Source organism: Cimex lectularius, unplaced genomic scaffold, assembly GCF_000648675.2.
Source record: "Cimex lectularius strain Harlan isolate CLEC.00 unplaced genomic scaffold, Clec_2.1 scaffold251, whole genome shotgun sequence".
NCBI lineage: Eukaryota > Metazoa > Arthropoda > Insecta > Hemiptera > Cimicidae > Cimex > Cimex lectularius.
The window spans coordinates 613,871-626,205 of NW_019394213.1; the positions used below are offsets into that span (position 1 = coordinate 613,871).

General features: G+C 34.2%; 1 protein-coding gene across 6 annotated transcripts in view; it reads left to right on the forward strand.

Moving 5' to 3' along the window:
• The window catches only part of LOC112128253, a 259,399-nt gene that overhangs the window by 69,487 nt on the left and 177,577 nt on the right, over positions 1 to 12,335 (forward strand). For all 6 annotated transcript variants that reach the window (XM_024230206.1, XM_024230205.1, XM_024230207.1 and 3 more), the window contains exon 2: positions 5,680 to 5,802. In XM_024230206.1, the coding sequence (XP_024085974.1) occupies positions 5,680 to 5,802 (123 nt within the window). The remainder of the gene's footprint in view (positions 1 to 5,679; positions 5,803 to 12,335) is intronic.

Below are 12,335 nucleotides of genomic sequence, written 5' to 3' on the forward strand. Positions count from 1 at the left end.
TGACATATCGAAAATCGAATATTTGTACCTTTAAAATATTAAAGTTTTTACAAAATTATATTACCTTCTATCGGAGTCTCTAAATTTTCAATCTGAAATTCTACGTTCTCATAACACGGTCATCAAAAATATATATTTATTTTAAGCAGTTAAATATATATATAAATAAATAAATAAATATATGTAANTATATATATATCAAAACGTAAGCTTATAAATCTTAAATTCCCCCATAACTTTTCTAATCTAATAATGTTTACGTTACCAACTCCGTTAAATAGAGCTGAACCCACTAAAAAAAGAAAATCTTTAGGATTGGAGGCAAGCAGTTAAATACTAATTGGATTTCTCCCATGGGCATCAAATAATCCGGGCCTTTTATCAGACTTAACAAAAAAAAGACTTAGAATGCTGTGGGAGCAGGGCGTCAGATTCGTAACGGGAATCATGAAAGGACACTGCAAACTGAATAGCCATTTGAAGAAGATTAGGATGGAAGTAAACGGTACATTTTGACTTTGACTGAGATGCGATTTGCTTGGGGGAAAAATTTTGGGAAAAAACGACACCGAAAAAATAATGGAAAAAATTAATAAAATTCATGTCGCGATCTGTGAACAAAAATTATATAAAAACTATTAAATTTCATTGTGATATGTAATATAATTAAATAAAAATTATATATTTTAGAAGAAATCATAAAAAACAACGGGGGCCAGCATGGTTTTTAACGTTGCAAACCGGTATGGGTGTTATTTGTATATAAGCCAGCATCACGTCGTGATTGGTCTCACCTAAACATGCAACCGCTGAAATTGGCCTTTTTCTCATTTGAAAATTAACTAACCACTTGTAGGACCGCTGACTCTCGCTTTATATCCTGCGTTTTATGGTGCAATGGAATAATTTTCGCTGAGCGACGGTTTTTTCAAAGGAACGCTCATTTCTTACCCATCTTATATTTATGGTTCGAGGAAAGACGGTGTTATTGGCTTGTACTTTTAAAAGGGCGGAAACCTGTAAAAAGGAAAGAAACAAAACGCTTGACTCATTTGTACAAAATTATTTATTGCTGTCATTAAATTTTTACTTTTTAAGTAAGATTTCGCCGGGAATATTTCCTTGGTTGGATTGCATGTTAGCTATTTATTATAACAATTTGGATTTAAAAAGAATTTTATGTTACATAAATTAACAATATATGATAACAATATTAACAGAATTAATCTTCCAGGGTTCAAAATCAGTTATATTTAATTGGTTCCACCATCAAGTAAGCATATGAACTAAAACAACTCAAGCTTAGGACACTAAAAACAATACATTAAACGAAAAGAAAAAAAAGTTTTTACTTTTATGACCAAAATTCTTGAAAGGCTCCTTTTAAAGCGCTTAATACCCATCCTAGATTCTCATAAAATCATTCCTTCTCTCCGATTCGGCTTCCGTCTTCATCATTCCACGTTCCAGCAAGGTTTCCCAGGTGCGTTCTTAGATGTAGCACAGCTTTTGATAGGGTCTGACACCCGGGCATGCTTTATAAACTTAAACGCTTCCTACACACTCATTATTTTGTCTTGAAATCCTATCTAACCGACCGCTGCTTCAGAGAGAGGTGACGTTCTCGGAAGATACAAGCCGGCGTCCCACAAGTGTGCATTCTAGGTCCCATCCTTTATTTCATTTATACTGGTGACCTACCTATACAACCCAATACAATCATATCCACATAAGCAGGCGATAACGTAATTTTGTCCTATAACTTGAATTCTATCCAATCTACCTCCAATATCCAAGAACAACTTGAGATTATTGAAGACCGGTGCCAAGATTTATGAAGAAAAATCTACTCATTGTACAATCACATGGAAAATACAGTCTTGTCCTCCACTGTACATCACCAAAACAGACATCCTGATTTTCTTTACTTAGGACTATACCTAGATAGCATATTGACGTGAAATCCCCACACAACACTTAAGAGACAACTTAACAGGAGACTTAGACAACTACAAAAAGCTTCTGTTCCGAATTTCGTCTTAACCATCAACACTAAACTAATGTTATAATACAAGATTTGTCTGCAACCACTTTGGACATACGGAGTAAACTGTGGGGTTCTGTCAAGCCATCCAACATCCAGCGCATCCAAACCTTTCATTCAAAAGTCCTCAGACAGATCAAAGCTCCTCTTGCTATGTCACTACCTCACTATCCACAACGACCTCAACTTTTATTTTGTGAACGAATTGATACAAGACAAATTACAAAAGTTTCACACCAACTTCTCGATCCATCCTAACCTTAAGCTCGAGCCCACACATTCCCATCCCGAGAACCCGCCACGTCGCCTTCATAGACGAGACCTTGCTCCTTAATCGCTCAAACTGAGGATGACATTGGCTGGTTTCTCGTGGCAGCGCCGGCATTATAGGGTACCAATAAAATTATAAAAAAGAAACGTTTATGACCAAGAGCATGCAAATGGCAAAATAATGTCATATTTAACTAAAAACTACTCTAATATGAAAAAAAACACTTTCGAGTTTATTGTAGGTATTGTTTCATAAATTATCAGACAGACCAATACAATAACTTATTCCTTGCTTTTCTTTTACATCAGAAGCTTACAATCGCAAGGGGGCGATTTCTTTTCTTTCTCCCGCAAAGGCAATAAATTCTCTTTTCACATCCGATTTCCGTTTAATTTGCAAGGGGCCTGTATTTTATTTTTACGAATTCTCTCTCTCTCTCTCTCTCTCTCAGTGGAACGGCAACGGTTATGACCGCTGTGACCTAGAAAGGGTGCAAAAAGTTAAAACAGCCCTCGATTCTTTTAAATTTATAACTTTCGACGGACGAAGTTTCGGCCGTGTCGCAACTTTCGAAGCATGTCTCAAGCACGATCTTAACGTCTTCCACTTATAATGACCCACTCACGAAGTTTGTCCTCTGACGAATTTGATAGTTGAGCTATTAGGAAATATTGATCGGTGAAAACAGACTGTTATTTTATTATTACAAAACCTTTTACATTCTATCGCATGAACATGTTTACTTTTCAATAATATAATATTGTATTAATTAACAATTCCAATAGAAAATTTTATTAAAGTTAGAAACAGAAGAAATCTGCAGAAATTACGAGGTTAGGTTTATTTCATCTGGTAACACCAGCTTTTAACATAAGCTGTCAGTTGTAGATGATGCTTTGCCATTACACAATCGTATGTGTTAATAAATGCCACCACCTCATGTTATTTAGCAGATTGTAAGAAGAATAAACATGTTTGCCAAATAATTTGTCCAAAAATCCAAAATAAGACCGAGTTTATTGAATATACAAACGATTTGATTTGAAATTGATTTATAAAATTTATAATCTTTATATGATTTATAAAGATCATGCCTTGGGTTTAAAAAGCTAAGAAGGTTGTTCCTGAGGGGAGAGCTTAATGACTCTTAACTTTTACAATTTACAATTAAAATACCCGCTTCGATCAACAGAAAGAGGAGCTCTAGGACATCCTTGGCGCTCAGAATAAGTGATGTTTTAGGAAATGATAATTCCACTACTTGCCTTTGCCTGCTTATAACCCTGACGTTATTTCTTCTGTCATTGGCATTTAACGTACAAACGTACATTTTTTAAATAATAAATAATCAAATTGATACAAAAGTGTATTAAGTATTGAATGAAAATAATTTTTCATTGTTTAGGAACGGCTTTTACTAATATTGAATAAAATAAAACTGTTTAAATCTCATTAAGTTCAGACAAGACCGACCTTATCCTTAAAAACTCTTCTGCATTTGGGCGTTTTCTGAAGAACCATTTTATAAATTTGAATAAACTTTTATATTTATGAATGTGTGACGAATATTTATGCGTAGGATATTTTTCATCTAAAGAAGGTAATTTTAATTTGACAAAACTATAAAATTTGTAAAAAAGAAAGACGTTTTTGTCTAACATGAAATTTTTTATTTATAAAATGTACATTAATTTTACAATTTTTAGCTATAAATACTTTAAAACACGTACTCAATGATTATAACAACTCAATATCAAAATCGTTCGATAAAGTTCAAACGAAAGTGCAATTTTATGTGGGAAAACGTGATTTTTCTTTGTACAAGCTTGTTGTACAAAAATTTTTACTTGGAGCAAATAAAAAATTCGCTGCCAAAAAAGCTCGAAAATTCAGCACAAAGACAAATTAAAAGTTGGAAGATATGTCGAGAAGTTCGGCATTCTTATACCGTTTCGAGGGTTCTAATAAAATATGACTAAACCAAAGAAAAATTTGGTATTTATTTTTTGTAATATCGTTAAGAAATTCAAAAAGAAGAAATATTTTGAAGATAAAAACATATATGAGGAATATAACAATACCCAACCTTATCTTCTAGCTCCGCTAACTTCAAAAATAATTATAATAAAAAAGACTTCCGATGCTCTGATTATTGTCACGATAGCTCAGGTGGTTAGAACAGCGGCGTATTGAGCCGACGGTCGTGGGTTCGAATCCCGCTCACTAACTTTTTCATTTCAATCAAGACCTTACATAAAAAGATTAATTAATTGAAAGAAGTAATTTGCCTCTGATTATTTTTTAAAAAGTACCATTTGATCCAAAAACTTTACCTTTGTTGGTTTGTTTGAACTAAATAAATTTAAAATTTTCAAATTCACTATTTTTCCTAGTCCGCTTGACCAATTAATAACATTCAATTAATTAAGGTTTTACGTTGAGATAAAAAAGTCAGTCACGAGCGGGATTCGAACCCACGACCTTCGGCTTGATACGCCGCTACTCTACCACTTGAGCTATCGTGACTTCGATCCCCTCGGGCATTAACTTCCCATTTCAACCCCATGCGTATCAAGCCGAAGGTCTGGGTTCGAATCCCGCTCGTGACACTGGCTTTATTTATCTCAACTTAAAACCTTAATTAATTAAAAATTATCCTTGATTGAGGATCATAAATATCGACTTGAGTGTGGAAGAAGTTGCTCCATAATAAATATGATAGGGACTTACTGATACCCTTTTTATTTGTACTGATTTTTATTGCTTAGCGTTTTTTTAAAATCGTAAGTCGATAATTCTAAAACTTTAGAGTTTTTTTTTTTTATCAAAAGTCTATAACTACACTCAACCGGGCAATTTAATTACAACTTGCCGGAAAGAAGGATAAGGCTGATAGAAGAGTTTGGGAGTTGAAGTTAATCCTGTAGTTCTGTCTTAATATCAAAACTTTGTCTGAAACCCGTTTTGTTATTGCAGTGGGTAGGCGAGAATTGCCTCAACATGGTAGATAGTTACATGGATATGGTGAAACATTGCTATCGCCGAGGGTTAATATGCATAAAAACACTATTGTACTTTCTGCCATAGGAGCTTTTCTTATTCTTTGATGTAATTTTTCACCCGGGCCAGTCATGTTCTTTAAAAATTGCCTAAATATTTCGAGATGAAATAATAGAAGAGGATAGACAAAGACCGACGAAACTATTTTGAAACAGGTGTAGACGGGTGATGATTTGTCACGAGATTATATCATGCTTTCTATTTTATGTTACATGGTGTGGTTCTTCTGAGCCACAGCTAAGATAGAAAATAAATCTGTTAAGTGGTTTTGTGTATAATGTTAATTATTAATTTTTTCTTTCAGGGCTGGAGGTGGAAATGTCAATAACAATAACAACAATGCCCGGAGATCAGTGAAAAGTATTATAATCGAGCCTTCAGTGCAGGATTCTACAGTAGAAAAGATCAGAGTTTCCACGTCTCCCAGGTATTTCATTATTTCTTTCGTTGTTTCTTTTATAAGGAGGAATTTTGTATAGTGCTAGCGGTCCTGGAGACAGCGGGAGAACGTATGGCTTGACTAAGGCTAATTTGTCTATTCCGTGAAATCGAACCGTTCGTTTCCAGACCGATAGAGAAGTGAGAGAGATAGAAAGAGAAAGAGAGAGAGAAAGAGATTTCATTTCAGCTGAGTTCCGGCCAAAAATCACTCGCGTAAAACTGTGCGTTTTTTCACCTGGAAATGTACTCATTCTCCGCGCATGGGATAACCCGTTATGCACACTCGATTAGGGTTGAGCATATCGTGTACTACTGACCACCAAACTTTCTGAGAAAGTGTAAAGTTTCATTCATTTAAACGTTCGAAACTTTCATCTGAACTGCGGAATTGACGTTATTTTTATACACTTAGTTTTTTATTTCGTTACAAAGGTTAATGTTAAGGTAAAAAGGAATCAGCTTTAAGCACTATGGCGAAAATCAGTATATTGCACAATCTCCATTATTATCTATAGCTTTTCGTCAAACTATGTATCAAATCGCAAAGCTTTGTTAAAGTCTATCGTGTGTATCCCTCAAGCCTTGGCCAGGAATAGAAATCTCACAATCAGCCTGCATAGGCCTTCGCACCAACAGAGGACATGCTCTGCAGTTTCTGTTACTCCGAGTTTAATGCATATGCCATTCCTAACAAGTCATAAGTTTATTTATTTAGTAGATTCAACCTGGTAGAACAAAGCTCAACAAAAAGTAGCTACCCAAACATTAGGCAGCGTACAAAGACTAGCAAACCTATGTATCACAGGGGCGATGAGAACAACCCCTACAAACGCATTAGAAACTTTGCTAAACCTACCTCCACTGGAAATATTCATACAAGGATAGGCTAGGAAAAGCTCACTTAGGCTCCAGAAACAATTAAATTGGAAAGGAACTAAACAATTCGGGCATAAAACCATAATCAACAAAATCAGACACCCATTATTAGAAATGGGGACTGACTACATGATCCCGGAAACAATCTTCACAACTTCCTATAAAGTCTCAACGGACTATAAAGGAGAGGAAGAACTCAGGAAAGCATCAGATACAATGATATGGTACACAGATGGCCCCAAAACAAACGAAGGAACCGGATCAGGCGTTTTGTGTACAAGCCCAAAACATGAGCAATCAAACTCATTAGGGAAGTTTACTTCGGTCTTTCAACCAGAAATACATGCCATCAATGCTTGTGCCCTGGGAAATCTTAAAAGAGGTTACACTGACAAAAATCCTCATAAGATCAGATAGCCAAGCAGCTATTAAAGCATTACACAAGAATCACATCAAAATTAGTCAGTGAATGCATCCAAAATCTCCAAAACCTGGGGAAACACAACAACCTGATGATATCTTGGGTGCCAGGGCACAGGGGAATTTTGGGTAACGAGAAAGCAGACAGACTGGCCAGAGAAGGATCTGCAAGACCATACATAGGCCCCGAACCTATTCTTGGAATAACAAAAACAAATACAGAATCCTCCATCGCAGAATGGATCCAAGCAAAACAAAAGGAGAAGTGGATAAACTCTCTCTCTCTCTCTCTAGTGCTAGGCATAGTAAACTTATGATGAAACAACCCTCACCGAAACTGGCAAAAACACTGCTGCAGTTGAAGAGGGCCAAACTCAGAAGAGTGGTAGGAGTACTAACCGGACACTGGTATCTGAGAAAATAAAAAATATCTACACAACATGGGTACATACAGCGATGATCCCATTTGCAGATTATGTAATGAGGAGGAGGAAACAGCCACTTTTCTTCGAATGCGAAGCAACAGCTCAATGGAGGTTTATCCTAACGAACGGAAAAGAATTAGGGAATCAAATTGCAGCAGCAACAGTCAATGACCTGATACTTGATACTAAGAAGAAGGATTGAGTCTATTGACTGAACTAAGGAACTAGGAAGGTACAATAAGCCGGAAGGCTGCAGTATCTGGGGAATACAAACCCCGCTTCCTAGTAACTTTTTCCACCATCCGAGACCATACCATATTTAGTACATCTGCCAAAGGGCAAAGAAAGCTTTTCGATGTGTGTGTCCTGGAGAAGAAAAAGAGCTAACATAAAATAAAAGAATGTGGGTAAATAGGCAAAAAGACCGTGGCAAAGAAGTAATATCGAAAGAATTGTGAAAAATCTGTAAGTTTGATTGATCTATGTTTAAGACAATTTGATATGCCGCCGAGTGAACTAAAAAGTAGGGAGATATATCGGGAAAAAGGTGGTTGAAGAATGATTGTCAGCTTAATAGATCAAGGAGTAGAAAAAATATTGAAAGAATTGTTAAAAGTTTAGGTACAAAAGCTTCGCTATTTAAAAACTAAAAACTCAGAGGGAACATTTGCAAATTAGATCTAGAACACAAAATTACCGTTACATAAATGAATAAAGAGAAAAGAAATCAACAATTTTTATTAATAATGTAAAAAGGCATGCGGTGTAATTAAATTCAAATGTACGTATTGTTAAAGTGAAATCTTATCAGCTCGTTTGAGCAAACCCTGACAAATATCATTTATGAACTAGCTCTCTTGAAGTATTAAGCTCAGAAATATAGGTTCAGATACCATATCCTTGTCTAAAACGTTAACGTTATACAAAAATTAAAAACAATCCTTCGCAAACAAGCATGAGCGTTAAGGTTAACGAAAATTAAGTTCTCGACCTAATTACTCGGTACATAATTAGATTGAGCACGGATTTACATCAACTCAATACCTTTCTAATCACAGCCTTGATAACCAATTATTTATTCGAGTTTTATATATTGTCATTAAATTGATTGACATTTAGTTAAATTTTATAAAACCTCAGGCAAAAATTAGTAAGGATTAATGAATAATTTATTTATAAAATTAAGACTATAATAACATTTTGTAGTTTGTTCAATTTTAACGACTAAAAAAATCGGCATGTCTGGGCTAAATGATTTTCGTTGTACAATAACCTCCTTCCCAATTAACCACCATCAAATTGTTGAAAGTTTTTGCAAAAGACCCATTATTAAGGGAGTAGCAATTATGGAAAAATGTGCCCAATTTAGTCTCGTCCGGACACGCAATTTTATTAACTTTCCGTAATCGGATTTTTCAGTAGATTTATTCAATAAACATAGAAACTTCAGAGTTCGAGTGTATTCCTCATGTATCATAGGGTTAATTTTATAAGTAATCTTAAAATGTTTTTGAAATGTGAAAAAAGGTCACAGTGCAAAAATATTTCTTTCTTATCATCATCACACTTGAAGAATTTAAGACAGACCGGACCGAACAGTGGTAAATTATTTTCTAAAAAAGAGTCGCGTAGGGAGATTCGGATGGTTGGCATGTTTGGCTATTTTTGGTGACCTCAGAAATACACCTTGTCAACCCCCGTATCGTTCTTTCCTTTCACAAATGCACCAGTATTTTTTTCCCTGTCGTTTCAATGCTGATGAGAGGTCTCTTTGTCCTGCTATCGTAATACACCTGCTTGTACTAGAGTACCGGTTTGTTCAGCCGAGTAAAACCATCTTGAAATGCTGAGGTTTTTTTATTATAATGTAATAAGTATAGAGGGTTAATAAAAATAAGTTTTTATTCTGCTTATACGTGTATTTTAGCGGATAATTTTATTATTAAAAAAGGGTTGAGAATTTTTAGGAATCTCGCAAGTGTAAAATTCTATTGCTGGTTTTATTGCGATGTACCTGAATATTTAAATTCTTCCCTCAAGAATGAATATATTCATAATTATTTGGAGGTCGTGAGATTGCGGACTGGTGTCACGTAGGTAGAAAAACATTTTCTCTATCGTGCCAACGTTTCGATCTTTATTGAGATCATCTTCAGGGCCTGGGATTTGTAAACATTGTTTAAATTTTACAAATACATGTAGGAAGTACAAAAACGAATTTGTACAATGCTAGAAAATTTTTAGATTAAAAAAAGTAATTTATACAATGCTAGAAAATTTTAGATTGAAAAAATGAATTTATACAATGCTATAAAATTTAAGATTCAATCAAAGTATTCGTACTCACTACCACTATCAAATACTTTGATTGAATCTAAAATTTTCTAGTATTGTATAAATTAATTTTTTTATCTTAAATTTTCTAGCATTGTATAAATTCATTTTTTTAAATCGAAAATTTTCTAGTATTGTATAAATTCAATTTTTTAATATAAATTTTTCTAGCATTGAATAAATTCATTTTTTTCACTTCCTACATGTATTTGTAAAATTTAAATAATGTTTATAAATCCCAGGTCCTGAAGATGACATCAATAAAGATCGAAACGTTGGCACGATAGAGAAAATGTTTTTCTAAAACCTACGTCACACCAGATCGCATCTCACGATCTCCAAATAATCATTGATTGACGGTCACTAAACACCACACATATATTCATTTTCAACAGCAGATGTCATAAAACCCTCCGGGTGCCGGTGTTTTTGAGAAAAGCTCATTTGTAAGTATGCCATGTTGTAAGTAATCCAGCGGCCCTGCATTCGAACCCGGGACCTTTACTTTTCAGTGATGAGTGCGGCCACCAACCCCCCGAATATATTCATAATTAAAACATGAATAAGAGCTCAGGTGCTTTATTTACTTACAGGCAATTTACGGAAATAATATATTCGAGACGGCTCGAGAGGCCAATAAAGGCCTTTTTACTTTTGAATTGTGAAGTCATTCGAATTCATGTCGTACGGAAAAGGGTACGTAATGCTCAGAAATTAGATTCCATTTGGAGGAAAGCCGGCGCGATTCGTGCGTAAATAAATACTTGGGCGAAGTACGCCATTGAAAGCTTTGACGATATTTTCCCATTTCCTCCTTTCCGCCAATTTTCCGGCCGCGAGTGTTTTAAATCGATTTAGGACAATTTTAGAAACATATTCGACACGGAAATAAGTCCTGTCGCCTTATAGCAGTACGTCAAATTGCCGGGAATATTGACGCTTCCGCTTTTCTAATCTCTATATCTATCTTTCTCTTCTCTCTCCTATTACTTTTGGTATCTATTAAATTCCTTTGCTATCAATTTCTTTCTATATCTACCTTTTCTTTACTCATCTCTTCTTCTGGATCACGGACTAAATTCCACGCCTAAATGTTAAAATTTGAATACATTGTATTTGATGAAAAAAAGACATTATTATTAGTCTATTTAGGTTTAGTAGCCTAATTGACCACGTTAATTATTTCAATTAATTATTCTTTTTTGATTTGTATAAGGTCTTGGTTGATATGAAAAGTTAGTGACACGAGCAGGATTCAATCTTCGGCACAATGCAGCTGCTCTAAGCACTTGATGTATTTGGTCACGACAGCTCAAGTCTGACTATAATATACATACAATATAAGACTAAAGTCTATACCTAAATGTTAAAATTTGAATACATTGTATTTGATGTTTGTAGATCGACCTGCAGATAATCAATGTAGAGTTCAATATCTTCTTTAAGGTCTTTACTAGGTGAAAGAAGGACAAAAGTGTTGGAATCACCAAGCTTTCGGCAACATTATGTTGCCATCATCAGGGCCTATTTATTAAGAAAATATACATAATTAATATATATTTTAACAATCGAAAATTAAAAACATCAGTGCATACTTTCCCAAGAAAGAAGTGAAAAAAAGAAAAAAAAATTTTCTCATCGGAAAAAACAAATGCAATGGGGTTTGGAAACCAAAAAAAGGGAGGTAGGGAAGGCACGAGACACACATAGAACGAAATTAATACCGCAGAAATTTAATATATACCAAAAGAAAGAGGACTAATAATAATGTTTGTTTTTTCATCAAATACAATATAGAGTTCAATATCTTCTTTAAGGTCTTTACTAGGTGAAACATGGACAAAAGTGTTGGAATCACCAAGCTTTCGGCACATTATGTTGTCATCACCAGGGCCTATTTATAAAGAAAATATACATAATTAATATACATTTTAACAATCAAAAAATTAAAAACATCAGTGCATACTTTCCCAAGAAAGAAGAGAATTTTTTTTTCTCATCGTAAAAAACAAATGCAATGGTTTAGGTTATGAAGCACATGGCCAGCATTGGTTATATATGGTGAACAAGCCATCTATGTAAAATAAATTAATGAGTAATTATGACATTAATGATTGACAAAAATAATAACTTAATATATACAATAACATTTTTTATATATAAAATAAATTACCTCACTAATAATTCACACATTTACAAGTTCAACTGTTTTTTTTGTTCTTACTAACTATTGTTGTGATTAAAACCAATAAATACATTATATTGGGTTGTCCGGAAAATAATGCAGGATTTTGGTATTAAACAAAAAAAAAGAAACTAGTTACTTTAAAGCAATGTTCTTTAATCAAAATAATTTCCCATACTCTCAATACATTTCTCCCAACGTGTTGGTAACTTATTAATTCCGTCTGAGTAGAATTCAGAATTTTTAGAATTGATAAAGTCAATAAATGCATTTTCCAGT